Source organism: Gossypium hirsutum, chromosome A11 (assembly GCF_007990345.1).
Source record: "Gossypium hirsutum isolate 1008001.06 chromosome A11, Gossypium_hirsutum_v2.1, whole genome shotgun sequence".
Lineage (NCBI taxonomy): Eukaryota > Viridiplantae > Streptophyta > Magnoliopsida > Malvales > Malvaceae > Gossypium > Gossypium hirsutum.
In genome coordinates, this window is record NC_053434.1 from 109,565,423 (window position 1) to 109,581,712 (window position 16,290).

The following is a 16,290-nucleotide window of genomic DNA, read 5'->3' on the forward strand; positions in this document are numbered from 1 at the left end:
CAACAAGATCTACAAAGCTCACTTTCTTCATTTTTTTCTGCGACCGAGCTCTTCGATTTCGATCAATTAATTTGTATATTTCTATCATCGTTAAATTTTGAGTGGTTAGCAATTCATTCATATTCAAGAATTAGAAAGAGAGAGAGAGACAGAGAGCGCTCTGAGGAGATGGCTTTCATGGCTGTTCTTGAATCCGATCTCCGCGCTCTCTCCGCCGAAGCACGACGCCGCCACCCCGCCGTCAAGGACGCTGCTGAACACGCCATATTAAAGGTCATAATTCACATTTATATGCAGCTGTTTAGTAGAATTGCTTGTATATGTTAGTTTATTTTGTCACATTTTCAAGTCTAATGTTTTAAGCTTGAAATGATTATTTATTGCGTCTTTTGTTTGCTTAGAAGAAGCGAAAAAAGGTTAGAAGACAAAAGCAATGAAAACTTACTAGTTATTACAATATTACAATTTCGGTTTAATTTGATTCCGTGGAGCTTTTTGTTTTGTTTCGAAACATGAAATTCGACTCTAAGTTCCCATAAGTTTTGTTATGCAAGATTTTGATTAGATTCTAGACTCTTTATCATCTTTTTGAAAGTAAAATTAAGCTAAGTTCAGACGTTGAATGAAGGGTTTTCTTTTGGATATAATGCTGTTAGCGGCACTTTGACTTTGGAAATTGATATTACCCTGTAGTTAACAAATCCTATGAAGCACTCTGTAAATTCTATGCATAACGTGGAAATAGTAGAATTAGAGGAGATGTTGTTTTGCTACACTGATTTGTCTGACTGTAGCTGGTAGCAGCTGAGTTTGAAACTTATCTGTTTTGCAGCTTCGGACATTGTCAAGTCCCAGTGAAATTTCTCTTAATGAGGATATAGTGCGGATTTTTTTGATGGCATGTGAGGTTAAAACTGTCAAGCTTAGTGTTATTGGCCTTTCATGTCTACAAAAGCTCATATCTCATGATGCGGTTGCCCCATCAGTTCTCAATGAGATACTTCCTACATTAAAAGATGTAAGTTTATGCTTGTATTTGTTTTGTGCTATTTTTTCAACATAAACTTAGTTATGGATGGTTAATTTGTTCCACTGAAATCTTGCATTCGTGTTGCTCTTCTTGCAGCATGCTGAAATGTCAGATGAGAGTGTTCAATTAAAGACTCTACAGACTATATTAATAATATTTCAGTCACGGTTGCATCCTGAAAGTGAGGTGAACAGTGGTTACACGCATGTTTTCATTGTCTGACTGGTTTATGCTATGTGTTCTGGTTAAACTGAAGTCAGCAAATGGTCAGACTGAATTTCGTTAACCAAATTTCCTTAACTGAAGAATAAGCAAGCTTTTTAGTATTTTGCCAATAACTTGATGCATTTGTATTGAATTACTAATTCTTGTATAGGATTTATGCGCATAATCTTAAGGTATGTTGGTAGTGAGAACATATTGAGCATACTTCCCATGGGTTTCTATTGGGAATTTATCGAGTATACTTCCCATAGGTATCTATTGGCTAGCCTGAGTAGAAATCCGTTTATTGCAGTTGGAAACACCAGATAGACTACATAAATATGAATTTAGAAAATAAATGTTTTGCATGTAAACTGTAATTACACATTGGAATCATTGAAAGCTGTGAGGCTTCAAAAATGGCTGTATTAATTAATTAGTAAGTTCAGTTTTCTTAACGTTCTGTTTTGTCTACTGCATAATTATCAGGAGAATATGGCTAAAGCTCTTGGCATTTGTCTTCAACTTCTTGAAAACAATCGATCTTCTGACAGTGTTCGGAAGTAAGTTGTTCTATAGGTCAAGAGGTTTCCATTAGCAACCTTCCCCTCATAGGCTTCTGTATTTTGCAGCGATGCTTCCCTCATTTTTTACTAACTTTCCCTTTTCATCTAAAATCCTTTTATTTTCAGCACTGCTGCTGCTACCTTCAGGCAGGCGGTAGCTTTGGTTTTTGAACATGTTGTCCTTGTCGAGTCCCTTCCAGCTGAAAAGTTTGGTTCTGGAAGTTACATATCTCGAACAAGCTCAGTTACTGGTGATGTTAATCGCAGTATGAATAATTCAGAGTATGTTGTTTCGTGGATTTCATGCTTTACCAAAACCATTTTGTTATCTTCTCCCATATTTATATTTGTCCTGCAATTGTTAATATCTGGTATCCTTTGTGTGTGTGCATATGTCAATTAGTACCATTTTGTTTGTATCTATGCTCATCCAACTAGATATTGTTTCATTCTTTTTTTTTTATGTAGTTTCTTTTTAATGCCTAAGGTTTACTCTTGTTCATGTCAATATCTGAACTAACCAATGCATTGATAGGTTGGACAACAACTTTGCTTCTAGAAAGTCATCATTGGTGAGGGAGACCGCAACTAGTTCTGGGAAGCTAGGGCTTCGTTTGCTTGAAGACCTGACAGCTCTTGCTGCAGGTGGATCTGTATGTGTTAATTTTAAAATGTTAGATTGTGTTTTTTTTTTAATAGCCAGATTGCTTCTCTAGAATTGATTACTGGTGGGTTTTAGGAATTTTTTACTCTATTAATGATTCCTTGAACTGACTGCATTTCATCGATAACAATGACAAATTAGAACAGAGCTTCTTATATGGATTGCTTTTTGGTTCTGCCTTGCAGGCTTGTTGGTTGCATGTTAGCTCTCTTCAACGGACATTTGCACTTGATATACTTGAGTGAGATATCTGCCTCTGCCTCTACATATTTATGTGCTTTAACTTGTAGTCTCTTCAGGACATTTGCGCTTAATGCTTTTGTTTTGCAGGTTCATCCTATCCAATTACGTGGCAATGTTCAAGATTTTGGTTCCTTATGAACAGGTAATACCGGAATTTTCTGACTGAAAATATTCTTCTTATTTTGTCTAAACATGCTAGTAAGACTTTAATAGTTGTAAAGTTTGTGTGGTACTTTAACAGGTCTTGCAGCACCAAATTTGTTCACTTTTAATGACTTCACTCCGAACCAACTATGAGGTAGCTTCTTTGGTCTCTTGTGACAAAATCCATCTCTTGCTTACTATAGCTTTTCCCCTTTTGGGCTTTCTTGAATTTATTTGGGCATTCTTCAGTTTTATTTTTGTGAATGTGCATTCAGCTTGAAGGAGAAGTTGGAGAGCCATATTTCCGTCGCTTGGTCTTACGATCTGTTGCTCATATTATCAAGCTTTACAGTTCATCTCTTATTACGGAATGTGAGGTATGCTGTATTTATGGGTTTTTACATTCTTGAAATTATATGCTGATGTAGTAGATAAAATAGAGGTAAAAAGTAAAACTTGTCAACAATTTAGAAAGTGCTGGGGAACAGGCTCTGGTTCTAGAGTTTAGATAGGTGGGAAATGCTAAGTAGAGTCTAATGATTCAATGTGGATGAGAAAGTTAATTTTGGCATTTCTTCTGAGCTGAGGATTAAGTAACTGGGTAGTGGAAGTTAGGGCAACTAGTAAAAAGGCTCCATAACTAAGTTAATGTACTAATAGTATCATACCCTTTAGTATTAAATTTTTGTAAATTTCATTTTGGTTTAATACCTTCTGTTTATGATAAAATTAAGACCCTTTTTTCAACATTATTTTTCCCTCAGTTTCACCTCTGTGTATTGGCGCTCCTAATTCTGCTAGTTCTTGTGGTATGCAGGTTTTCCTTAGCATGCTGATCAAATTAACTTTTCTTGATCTGCCATTATGGCATCGAATTCTCGTTCTCGAGATCCTAAGAGTAAAATCAACGACTTAGATGTGCCATATTTTCCTTTTATGATTTATTTACAAATTGTTTAAAATTTGAAATTTGTCTAAACTTATATATGGGATTTGTCAGGGCTTTTGTGTGGAAGCACGGACATTACGCATCCTTTTCCAAAACTTTGATATGTAAGCTTGGTACCATCCACCTTTTTTCTCTCTGGTTGCATACATGTTTCTTAACTCTGCGAAGTGCTGATGTTATTTCCTCTTCTTTTATTTATTTATTTGCGCTTTGAACGTAATCTACTCTTCGTGGACTGTAATTTCGTGTCATTGGTAACTCAGTCCTTATCTGCCACCACCAATCCTCAGGATGGTAGATGTATCTTTTATGAAGTTAGGTCAAATTTGTGGCATTCCTTTGCCCTGTCCATGTCTCAAGAGGCCAATGCTGTAGTTGTGCCATTAACCAAAATTTGATGTGAATTTGAAGAAAACATCATTTTTAATGTCCAATTTTATAATTTTTCTCAGATCAGTGCAAATGTTGGTTTGATTAAATTCAAATTTCAATTAGTCATTTGTTACTCAATTTCAGATATCAAAGTTTGTTCTTGTTTCTTCCCTCCTCCCCTTCTTCACTAGTTGGTTAATTTTTGGAAAACAAGAGTAATCTTATGAATTTGCTCTTTCAGGCATCCAAAGAACACAAATGTTGTGGAGGGTATGGTTAAAGCTCTTGCTCGAGTTGTTTCAAGTGTACAGGTGAAATATTGTTCATTAAGGTTCAATCATGTCAGTTTTTCTTAGTTTCCTGTTCACAAGGATTTGATTGTCTCTAGGTGTATTTATTTGAAAATCTGTAGTTTGTCTTTGTTTCACTGTTTGATTTTCGTGAGGTTGAATAAATTTTAGCTTACTGTGAGATTAAAATTTCGACATTTTCCTTCACTTCAACCCTGCCATATTTCTTTCTCAATTTTTGTTCTCTATCATCTGTTGGCTCTGCCGTGACTTCATCAACTGTTTGTCTATTAACTTATGATAACTGGACTATTTTCTTGTTCATTGTGAGTTTTTACATTTAGACACTTTCAACTTGGGGAGTTTATTTTAATACAGATGAGATACCTGAGGACACATTAAACCCTTCTCTAACATCATTTTCTATCTGTTAGTTTCTTGAGACTAGTGAAGAGAGCCTGGCAGCAGTTGCGGGGATGTTCAGTAGCAAAGCTAAAGGTGATATGCTTTCTTTCTTGTTTTAAATTTTGGATTTGTAGTTCATCTTGTCCAATGTGCTTTGCTGTCTTTGGCTATGTTTATCCTTAGTATCTGCAGATAAAATGAGAAATTGAAGATGTTCTTTATTTCATAATTTGTTTCACCATGGCAATTCCTATTCTTCTTTTAAAGACTTGTATTTTTGTTTCATTTGATCCAGCAACTTTGGAATTAAGAAAAAAAAATGCGTTGCCATTGTTTTCCAAAGATGATATGGTTTCTTTCCGGCATTTGCAATTAATTGGAATTAATACTGCTAGAATGTAGAAGATTGAAAATATGAAATGTGTCCATCTTCCTGTCTGGAAGAAGGAAAGGAAATAATTTCATAGAACTGAGTATTACAGCGATTGCAAATGTGGTAGTGGCTTTTTTGTTTTATTTTGCATAAGTAGCAACAGATTGTTATTACTAGAACTGAAATTCTTCAGCAGTGCCACTCTGTAGTGTTCTTAACTGCTACATTTAGTTACTTATCTGTATACATCTGTAAAAAGAATGATCCTGTTGAAAAATCTGTAAATGAGTTTCACTGGTGGCCAATCTTTGAAATACAATAGAAATTTCCTAGGTCATATTGGTTTCATCGCACACAGCTCATAGCTCAATATATATGCAGATAGTTAGTTTTTAGACTTTAGAGATGTCCTTCTCTTAGTTAAATGGATTGATGCATCAGATGCATCCCCTCCATTAACAGTACAGGTATGTAGACTTACAACTATTCTGTAGTTTCTTGCTTAATAACTTTATTTCTGTGATGTTGGTTTGTGATTGGCAGGAATTGAGTGGAGTCTTGACAATGATGCATCAAATGCTGCAGTCCTGGTTGCTAGCGAGGCACATGCTATTTCTTTGGCAATTGAAGGTTTGCTGGGTGTTGTCTTTACTGTAGCTTCACTGACTGATGAAGCTGTGGATGCTGGGGAGGTAAGTGGGAATGTGTCCTGTCTTATATAATGTTGTATGCTTTTCGTTTTTTACCAAATTTTCTATTCTCTTGATACAAGCAGCTTGAATCTCCTAGATGTGATTATGTACCTTCAGCAAAATGTACGGGAAAAACTGCAGTTCTCTGTATTTCAATGGTTGATTCATTGTGGTTGACTATTCTTGATGCTCTGTCCCTTATTTTAGCAAGGTTGGGTGAATTTTTTTTCTCTGATTTTGTGTTTCTGTTTCTCTCAAGCAAACCAGTTGTGTATGCATTCTAATTCTAGTTCAATTTGAAGGTCTCAAGGAGAGGCTATTGTGTTGGAAATATTAAAGGGGTATCAGGCATTTACTCAGGTAACCCTGTATTGCATAATAAATTATAAATTGTCTGCTAATTTTCACTGCTATTTCTATCAATTCAACTAAGCCTTAATACCTATGGGTTGGATAATTTGTGTTCTAGTTCTTTCAAAAGCAACTTATCGTTGTTTCCACTTGTAGTAACTGCCTAACCATTAATATTTGTTCACTGCAGTAGAGGCCTAAATTTTCTAATGGACTCTATTTAATTAGATATGGATGTTCCAATGCAAGATGATCGTTTCTGCTGACCCTTTTTGAATATTCTGCAGGCATGTGGAGTACTTCATGCCATAGAGCCTTTAAATTCTTTCTTAGCATCACTTTGCAAATTTACCATCAATTTCCCAAACGAAGTGGAAAGAAGAAGGTATAGCTTAATGATTACAGTGGTTTCTGATTTCTGAAAAGGTTGTTTCCCTTTTTCTTCCTAGGGAGGTTTGGGGTCTAGTGTAGAGGTTACTGTGGTTTCAAAAGTAATACTCTGTCTCCATTCTCCCTGAATCCCCCTTTATAAGGTGTTCTTAATCAGTTTTTTTGACAAAATAGTGTTATTAATTTTTTCCTTCGTTTCTTGCAACAAAAACACCGGAAAGAATATCAATAAGAGAAATCTATTTATTCTCATTGTTGCTTAAGAGTGACCCCATTTGCTTTTAAGGTTTTTTGAAATCATAGGCACTGCTATCAAGGTGACTAGTAAAAAGCCGTGGAATGAAACAGACCCAATATGGGGATTTAGCAAAATCTGGAAGATTGAGCTACTAGTCTAGCAAATGGCACAATGCCTTTGGAAATTGTTTGAAGCATAAATATAAAAAGCAGGACTGTCAGCATTAAAATATAGAAAATTAGGTAGCTTGAAGTGAAAGATGTAACCAATAACTTCACTAGAAGAGACCCATTGATTCCTTGTAAAAGAGAAGCTACTAGCAAAGTTCCTCATGAGTCCATCAATAAGTCACGATAAAGCTTCCGAATACAATTGTGATGGTGTGGGGCTTTTATAAATCTAATGTACATTGTTTGGTATTTTCTCTTTAAACATTTTATGCAATTGTTTAGCACACTTAATTGTTCTTTTTAAAGGTGATACATGCATAATTTGTTGTAGAAATATTTGTAGTGTATCCTCTTAAAGGTTGTACTAGCATTCTAACAATGCTTAAAATTGAGATTTCAGTGGCGTATTACTCTCTCCTGCATCAAAGCGTTCTGATATAAATTTTGACCAGAGAGATAACATTGTCCTTACACCAAAGAACGTGCAGGTATCATGAATGGTTTCGTGAGTATGGTATATTCACTTAATTTTCCAGATCATATAACAGATTAAACACTCTTGAACTAGATAATGTTCTAATTGCACTCATGACCCAGGCTTTGAGGACTCTCTTCAACATTGCTCATAGACTACATAATGTGTTGGGCCCCTCTTGGGTTTTGGTATGTTGGTCTGGTTTTTATATCTTTCTGAACACGGTGAGAGTTAAAAATTATGATTGTTCATGATATATATAAATGTAGGTGTTGGAAACTTTGTCTGCGCTGGACAGAGCAATCCATTCGCCACATGCTGCCACACAGGTAATTTGGGAAACATTTTTAGGTGTAATTTTTTCAGCAGCATCCCGTATCCATCTTGTTGTCATTCAATAAAATAAAGTTAGTAGTTTCAACAGCATTATACTGGAATAAGCAATAGTTTCCCTATTGCTGATGCCTTGTTTTCCCTTGAGACAACTCAATTACGTCTTGGTGTTCTGAAAATGATTTTTTAAGTTGTTAACCCATTCCTTGAGTTCTGGCGTTTGAACAGAGTTTATATCAATACACCAATACACTCATTAAACTGTAAAAATCTCTTATCTTTTGTAACTACAGGAAATTTCTACATCTGTGCCAAGAGTTACAAGAGCATTATCTGGTCAATACAGTGATTTCAGTATTCTCTCCTCTTTAAATTCTCAGGTATTAGAAACTAGTACTTTTTGGTAGTGGTATAATAGCTGATAAAGGCTTGGGGAACTCTAATGGAAAATTTTGACCTTGACTGTTCCTTTTGTCCGTATTCTCTTATGTAGTCAATGGCCAAACTTTGAGGATTTTCAAAAATCCATTGTAAAAAGTGGATGGTGTTCCAGAATATTTGGAACTACCTGTTTTATGTTTTTCTTCCATTTTTTTTCCTTCTAGTTTCCACTACCCTTTCTATCTTGTAAATAAGTAATAATAAGGTGCATTATCTAACCTTATGTTTTTTCTTGAAAGCTGTTCGAGAGCTCAGCACTTATGCACATATCTGCTGTTAAGTCACTTCTTTCTGCACTTTGTCAATTGTCACATCAATGCATGCTTGACACTTCAAGTGGTTTTGGACCATCAACAAGTCAGAAAATTGGGAGTATCAGTTTTTCAGTTGAAAGAATGATATCCATCCTTGTCAACAATCTTCACCGTAAGTAGTATGGTTTTGCTGATGTTTCTTGAAGTTTCATAATCATAATAGATGACATTAACATAGGTTCATGCCTCACATCAATATTCACAAATCTTCCCATGTTTGAATTTTTGCAGATTTATCTGCTCTTCATGCTTATGTTTGTTATTAACTTATTATAAAGAGCGTAACTGCCAAAACCTTCAGCAATATGAAGAAAAATTTGGCTTAAATTTTTATCGATTTTTTCCTGGTACAGGTGTTTTACCATTGTGGGATCAAGTTGTTGGGCACTTTCTTGAGGTGATCATAACTTATACTTCTCATTCAATGAGTAATGCTAGCATTATTTAGAGTTTAGATCTTTCATGACAAAAAGAAATGCTGCAGCTTGCTGACAATTCTAATCAGCATTTGAGAAACATGGCACTTGATGCGTTGGATCAATCAATTTGTGCTGTTTTAGGTTCTGAAAATGAAGATCATGCATTGTCCAGATCTGATGACAATTCTCAGGATGTGAGAATTTCTGCTTTTTTATGACTGGATTAACTATATGATTTGAGGACATATATGTGTGTGTATGTATATTCATGCCGCTTATAGTTACTCTTCTCTGTGTGTGTGTAGTTAGAAAGTAATGAAACAGAACTAAGGCTGCTTGAATCTGCTGTCATATCTCCTCTGAGGGTCCTATATTCGTCTTCTCAAAGCATTGATGTCCGTGCTGGGTCATTGAAAATTCTTCTGCATGTCTTGGAGGTATATGCTACAGCAGGGAAACTGATTGAAGCTTAAGTTAATTACCATGCTCATTTTGTTTTTAATTACAAATGCTTTCCCAGAGGTGCGGAGAAAAATTGCGATACTGTTGGCCTGATATACTTGAATTGTTGAGGTTTGCCTTCTTCTCTGCTGTTTACTTCCACTTTATTTTTTGTCGTTTGGGGGGGGGGTTGTTAGGCATTCTGAGATTTCTGATAATTTACTTCATCTTATCTGGTTCTGTTTTATCAGTCATCTCTGCTTTTTCTCTCATTTAGGTCAGTTGCAGATGCATCTGAAAAGGATCTTGTCACTCTGGGTTTCCAGGTTTGTGAATCTTTGCCTGAGAAATGTTGGTGAAATTCATATTAATCTTCTGAAATCGTCTTTCCTTTGTTACACAAGCACATACATGCTGATATTATGGTTAGTTCTATAAAGTAAGTTCGACCTAACTTTTTCTTTTACTATATAGAGCCTGCGTGTGATTATGAATGATGGACTTTCATCCATACCTCCAGACTATCTCAATGTGTAAGATCCCGGGTGATTAAATTTTCAATTGTTTTATTGTTTTATTTTTACAAGTTTATTTTGACCATTGAAAGGACACGCAATACTAGAGGGTAACAAAATATGCATCTGAAAATTGCAGATGTATTGATGTTACTGGAGCATATGGTGCTCAAAAAACCGAGTTGAATATAAGCTTGACTGCAATTGGGCTATTATGGACTACAACGGACTTTATTGTGAAGGGATTGTCACATGAGTCTGCAGAAGAGAAGGAAACAGGTAAAGTGCCATTATATTTTTATCTCATCATTGTTTGAGTGCATGTTCTTGTGAGTGGTATTAATTTACAATCAGGAAACAACTACAGAAATTATGGAGGTTATTTCTGTTTCAAATAAAATGGATGGTCAAAATGGGGAAGAGCAGACGGACAATATATCTGTTGACATGAACAGCCATTCTCCCTCAGCCAATATGGTGGACCGAGATAAGTTGATAGTCTCTGTTTTCTCATTGCTTCAAAAACTTGGAGCTGATGAAAGGCCAGAGGTATGATTAGCTTTCTTGTTATAATGGTGTCTATGTTTTATTTCTGTTTCTGCAATTCTCATTCTACAAATCAACTGGTGCTAGGTGCTAAAGAATTTCCTAAAATCCTAGCAACCAGGAAATGAACAGATGAAAGAAAATATTGAGATTGGGTAATATATATATCTGTGTTGCTCATGGTGAGATATGTTTGATGGTCCACATTAGATATGTGGCTGTTGGAAAGTCTTTTCTTGGAGAGGAGACCTTGCATAAAAATGCTAATATTTTTAGTTAAATGTAAATGCATAGTACCTGTGCTTTGAAGCTGGTAGTTTCTTAACAGGTTCAGTTTATCTGTAAGATGTTGGTTTTCCAAAGATGTGTATCTCATTCAAGAATTGACTAGCTTCGTATGCTTAACTTGAAGTTTGATGTATTCAAGTAACAGGCTTTAGTGATGCTAGTTAACAATGGAGGCTTGACAAGATCTGTTAGACAAGAAAATTTATTCTCCTCGACATTTTTAATTCTTGTTATAGTTAACCTTCTCGTTACCTTCTATCTTCATATTCAAACCTTTTGAAATTCTCCTGTTGGGCTTTATTTGGACTCAAGCTGTGATTTGATTGCCATTGGATATTTAAATCCTTTAATTATGTTAAATTTAACATATAATGTAGGTTAGAAATTCAGCTATCAGGACACTCTTTCAAATTCTTGGAGGTCATGGGCAAAAACTTTCAGAAAGCATGTGGGAGGACTGTCTCTGGAATTATGTTTTCCCAACATTAGATCGTGTTTCCCATATGGTAGGGTAATCAGCTGTCAAGGACACAAAAAGACTTTTACGTAACTTTGTAAATAGGCTTCAAGGATTTTGCTTGCAGGCAGCAACTTCATCAAAGGATGAATGGCAAGGGAAAGAACTTGGAATTCGAGGAGGAAAAGCAGTTCACATGCTTATTCATCATAGGTAATAAAATAATTCTGGCTGCATGTATCTATACATATGTGATCAGTTTACATTCTTTTATCATAATTGTAGACAGTCATTTCTCTTGCTATATGACTTTCTGATCCTTAAAAAAATAAATGTAGTCGGAACACAGCTCAGAAACAATGGGATGAAACACTTGTACTAGTCTTCGGTGGAATAGCACGATTGTTGCGTTCTTTCTTTCCTTTCCTCAGAAGCTTAAACAATTTCTGGTCGGGTATGACCATAATTTGGTTCCTTTGATGAATCTATAGTTTCATCTTTCCAGCACACCCCCCCCCCCGGCCCTTTATTTTTCCTTGCTGCTAAGATTTCCCAGAAAATTCACTTTTTTTTGCAGGGTGGGAATCTTTGCTTCTCTTTGTAAAAAATAGCATTTTCAATGGTAGTAAAGAGGTTTCTCTTGCAGCAATAAATTGTTTACAGACAACCGTGCTTGGTCATTGCAGCAAGGTGCTTCTAAAACTTTATCATCTGTAGTGGAAATTCATGCTTTGAAGTTAGCTAATTTCATTCAACCTCTTCAAAACCCTGTTAAAATACTCACTTATGCCATAAAGTAAATACTTTCTTTTTAGGGGAACTTTCCAACACCTTATCTTGTCTCAGTACTAGATGTCTATGAGGTTTTTCTTCAAAAATCACCAAACTACAATGGTAGTACAACTATCAAGGTGAAGCAGGAGGTTTTGCTCGGTCTTGGTAATCTTCTATTTTTATCTTAGTTGAATTTATTTGCAAAAAGAAAGTAAAATGCATGCACAATTATACGAATCATTCACCTCTTAAGTTAACAAATTGATTTACAAGACAGATAATTGTTACATTATTTCCAACTCCAAAATGAAGAACCGTGTTTTGGATATGCTTATGTATTTTATAATTTCTTCAAACTTGATAGGAGAACTGTATGTGCAAGCACAAAGGATGTTTGATGATCAAATGTACAAACGGTTGCTTGCAATCATTGGTTTGGCAATCAAGCAGACTGTGACAAAAAGTGACAACTGTGAAGCTGAGCCTGTAAGTGTTTTTATGAACAAAGCTTATTTTATAGTTCAATATCCCTTTTGGTTCTTGAAAATAAGATAGGAGTTTGAAATGTCAAAATCAACTACTAGATGTAGCAAAGATCAACAATTATGTGCAGTTACTGGGTTTGATACCAGCTAAATCTTCCCTTTCCTCATCTTAACCTTGATATTTTATGGGCTGGCCTGGGTTCATTGTTTGAAGAAGTTATTTAAGTAATCCTTTGTTCTTGTTGTAAACTTCCAATATTTCCATGCATTTTTGGCAAATTATGGATTCTTTTTTCTATGAGGACTGGCTGTGGCTTTGAATTGACCATAGCAGTTACTGTGTTAGTTGTAGCCTTAGAGCCTAATTGGTAGTGCCACCCCCTTATACAAATGGGTCGAAGGGAGGTAGCCCACTAAATCACCGAGTATTTATGAGACAAATAATCCCAAACCCAAAAGCTGCTTTGAATATTTTGTAGCATTCATTTGCATGTATTTATGCTGCACTTTTGCAGGGACATGTTCCTCATTTGTTACGAACTGTGCTGGAAGTCTTGCCAATGTTACGCCCAGCTGAGCACCTTTCTTCAATGTGGCTCATTCTTCTACGAGAACTCTTACAATATCTTCCAGGCCAAGATTCTCCTCCACAGGGTGAGGAAGAGGAGGCAGGAGAAGTTAGCACTAGTGATCATATTCCAGGTACAGAAAAGGCTTCACTGCAGTTGATCAGAAATCTTTGACTATACCTTGATAAACGAGAAGCTCAGATTTTATGTATTATTTCTGCAGATGTTAATGTGAAAATGAAGTGTGAGACGTCCAATGATACTGCCTCTGCCTCTGTGCAGAAGGCTGAACTTCCATCTCCGACTTCCAGTTCTGCTCAAGAAGCAACAGTTAATATCCCCAGTTATTTGTTGGCAGAAAAACTTATTCCCGTTCTGGTAGATCTCATTCTACAAGCTCCAGCAGTTGAAAAGTATATCATTTTTCCGGAAGTTATACATAGCCTTGGGAGGTATATGATACTGCATTTACTGATGCGTAATATTTTCTACTGTGACTATTTTTACAGTCTATTTTCTAGGTTTTAATATCTGCAAGTGGTAGGTAATCGATATTTGTGTCTGTTTAATTGATAGAATCTGATTTTGGTATCTGCCCAACGAACTAATATACTCCTTTATATCTGTTTCTTGGGTTTGTTATAGGGACTGAAGTAATTATTTTTTAATTGCTTCTATAATTGTTAATTTTGTTAGGTCAATGACAACAAGAAGAGACAATCCCGATGATTCACTTTGGAGATTAGCTGTTAAGGGCTTTAATCGTATGCTTGTTGGTGATATCAGCGAAACAACTGTGGACAGTGGACCAGATTCAAAATTTAGTAAGCCTGCAAGGTTGCGTATATGGAAAAAAGTTGCTGATGTCTATGAAATTTTTCTTGTGGGTTATTGTGGGCGTGCTCTTCCTTCCAATTCCCTCTCACCTGCCACACTCAAGGATGATGAGTCCCTTGAGATGACCATTGTAGACATTCTGGGTGAGCATATTCTTAAGTCCCCAATTGATGCCCCTATTGAGGTAAGTAATCCCCTTATAAAGCATCGTTAGCTCAAGTTCTAGTTTTTTTATTTTGCTTTTTACCACCTAAAATCGGTTCTACTTTTTGATTAAAGATAGCTGACTCTGATGTGTTAGTTCAAAGTCCTAATTCTTTTGTTTATGTTAACAGATTCTGCAACGACTTGTTTCTACCTTGGACCGCTGTGCATCTCGTACATGCTCTTTACCTGTTGAGACTGTGGAACTTATGCCTCTCCATTGTAGTAGGTTTTCCTTGAAATGCTTACAGACATTATTTTCCCTGAGCAGGTAATAAAAGACAATTTAGTAGTATATTTTGTCCCATGTCCGATGGTAACTTTCATATGTTATAACTGATATTATAAAGCCTGATCACAGTTGCATTAGCAAAATGGTGCACATTGTAGACTTAACCTATAGAAAGTCTAGTTGTATTAAAATGTTTTCTTGTCAAACTAGAAAAATGTCCATATGTAGCATTCCAATAACCTTTTGCATTTCCTTTTAGTAACAAGAATTTGGGTAGACTTGATTTTCTCCTAGTTTTTTGATGTATTTAGAGGATCCTTGTAAGTTCATATTTACATAGCATGTCTGGATATATGTTGGACATGGTATTTCAAAAACTTGAAGAGTCATAGCAGCATAGAATTCATCTTGTTTCTATTCTTGCTGTGAGCATCTCCTTACCTGTGGAATGGATTATATAGCCTTTGATGTCTGCTTTATTTCAATCTTTTGATCTTGTGACAACATTCTCACAGCTTTAGTGATGAAGAGGGTAATTGGAGTTTGACGAGATCTGAGGTCAGCAAACTAGTGATCATGGTACTCATGATGAGATGTGAATGCATCTTAAATAGATTTTTAGCTGATGAAAAGGATGTTGGTAAGTATAGTTTCTTTTTGCAATCAAATTCTTAAAATGTTAACTTCTTTTGCTTAGGTTCACTTACTGACCCAATTTATGAAACCCTGAATTTTGATCTGCCTACAGGTGATCGTCCTCTACCAACAGTAAGGCTTGAAGAAGTAATCTTTGTCCTTCAGGAACTAGCTCGTCTCGTGATTCATTCTGACACTGCATCAGTTCTTCCTCTGAATCCCCATTTAAGAAGTACCCTAGCAGAGGGAAGTTCTGGCAAGCAACCACATCTGCTTGTTCTTTTTCCCTCCCTCTCCGAACTAGTTGTATCGAGGTGAGAGTAATAAGTAGATCTATACTAAAATTAGACATTGTTTACGATTACATCGTTTTTATTTTAATGGGATTCACTTCTCCATTTAACAATTTCTTTATCCGTAATTCTGACTAAACCGAACTATAATGCATTTGGATGGGCAGGGAAGGTAGAGTAAGAGAGCTGGTAAAAGATTTGCTCAAACTCATTGCAAACGAACTCACTTTAGAGAAAGTTAGCACAGGCTGTTGATACACAAAACGTTTTGCACTTTTTTCTTTTTTTTTTTTGGGATAAAAATTGTACTACCGAGTCATATTCTTTTACATGCTTGTTAATTTGAGAGGTTGGAATAGGTTAATCCTCTGATTTTCTATTATTATCATATTGTTATTTTGGTATAATAGTTTGTTTGTATATTATAGGACAAAGGCCAGGTTTTGTTGTATTCAAAGTAGTGTGAGCTGAGGATATTCATTTTTTTTGCGTAATGAGTATGTCACATGCAAAATTATTGACTTTTTATTTATTTTGGTTGAAAAAGTGCTTTAAAATTTTAGCTATTGAAGTTCGTACAAACTATTATTTGAGTTCAAAAATGGGTGTCCGAAAGAAGAGAAGGTAAAATTCCAATCCTAGCACCACAAAAAAAAGTAATATTGGTACATTTTGTGAAGTCTCAATGAAAAAGAGAATAATTGTTGCATTCTTATTGAAGGATTTCCTGTTTTAAGTACATAAATAAATAACCAACTAAAACTAGTAACCCCAAGAAGTACTTCCATACATCAGGGAGACTTATTCAAAACACCAAATGGATACTACCCAAGAGACATTAATACACCCCTTCACCCGGCATCGGGTAAATGCTTGCTTAAGAGGTGGTTTGGTTAATGTACAGCAAGTTGATTTGCAACATGAACGTGATTAACAAAGCCTTAGCTGAG

General features: G+C 35.6%; 1 protein-coding gene across 3 annotated transcripts; it reads left to right on the forward strand.

The window, feature by feature from the left end:
* LOC107888717 (protein MON2 homolog) lies at nucleotides 1–15,868 on the forward strand. Of its 3 annotated transcripts, XM_041081698.1 has the most exons (44): nucleotides 1–273; nucleotides 833–1,018; nucleotides 1,127–1,216; nucleotides 1,724–1,797; nucleotides 1,927–2,082; nucleotides 2,336–2,453; nucleotides 2,650–2,705; nucleotides 2,795–2,849; nucleotides 2,949–3,005; nucleotides 3,127–3,228; nucleotides 3,669–3,749; nucleotides 3,852–3,904; nucleotides 4,414–4,483; nucleotides 4,897–4,960; nucleotides 5,784–5,932; nucleotides 6,016–6,143; nucleotides 6,235–6,292; nucleotides 6,571–6,668; nucleotides 7,482–7,569; nucleotides 7,679–7,744; nucleotides 7,826–7,885; nucleotides 8,183–8,269; nucleotides 8,570–8,756; nucleotides 8,998–9,041; nucleotides 9,129–9,257; nucleotides 9,369–9,500; nucleotides 9,584–9,636; nucleotides 9,782–9,830; nucleotides 9,979–10,037; nucleotides 10,159–10,298; nucleotides 10,387–10,568; nucleotides 11,231–11,359; nucleotides 11,438–11,523; nucleotides 11,649–11,764; nucleotides 11,888–12,000; nucleotides 12,126–12,249; nucleotides 12,449–12,570; nucleotides 13,085–13,271; nucleotides 13,362–13,590; nucleotides 13,835–14,159; nucleotides 14,311–14,450; nucleotides 14,927–15,051; nucleotides 15,160–15,361; nucleotides 15,508–15,868. In XM_041081698.1, the coding sequence occupies exons 1-44, from the start codon at nucleotides 169–171 to the stop codon at nucleotides 15,593–15,595; spliced, it is 4,962 nt and encodes a 1,653-aa protein (XP_040937632.1). In that variant the 5' UTR covers nucleotides 1–168; the 3' UTR covers nucleotides 15,596–15,868. The 3 variants fall into 3 exon arrangements, with proteins under 3 accessions (XP_040937632.1, XP_040937634.1, XP_040937633.1); XM_041081700.1 differs by lacking the exons at nucleotides 1–273; nucleotides 833–1,018; nucleotides 1,724–1,797; nucleotides 1,927–2,082 and having other exon boundaries at nucleotides 1,144–1,216; nucleotides 2,336–2,445; nucleotides 2,929–3,005; XM_041081699.1 differs by lacking the exons at nucleotides 1–273; nucleotides 833–1,018; nucleotides 1,724–1,797; nucleotides 1,927–2,082 and having other exon boundaries at nucleotides 1,144–1,216; nucleotides 2,336–2,445.
* The last annotated feature ends 422 nt before the right edge of the window (nucleotides 15,869–16,290 follow it).

What these genes read in the sequence shown, in the direction of transcription:
- LOC107888717 (XM_041081698.1), top strand. Translation starts at nt 169, where the DNA reads ATGGCTTTCATGGCTGTTCTTGAATCCGATCTCCGCGCTCTCTCCGCC. An exon ending in CACTCCGAACCAACTATGAG is followed by an intron (nt 3,006 to 3,126) that starts GTAGCTTCTTTG and finishes ATGTGCATTCAG; the next exon opens with CTTGAAGGAGAAGTTGGAGA. An exon ending in CTTAAACAATTTCTGGTCGG is followed by an intron (nt 11,765 to 11,887) that starts GTATGACCATAA and finishes TTTTTTTTGCAG; the next exon opens with GGTGGGAATCTTTGCTTCTC.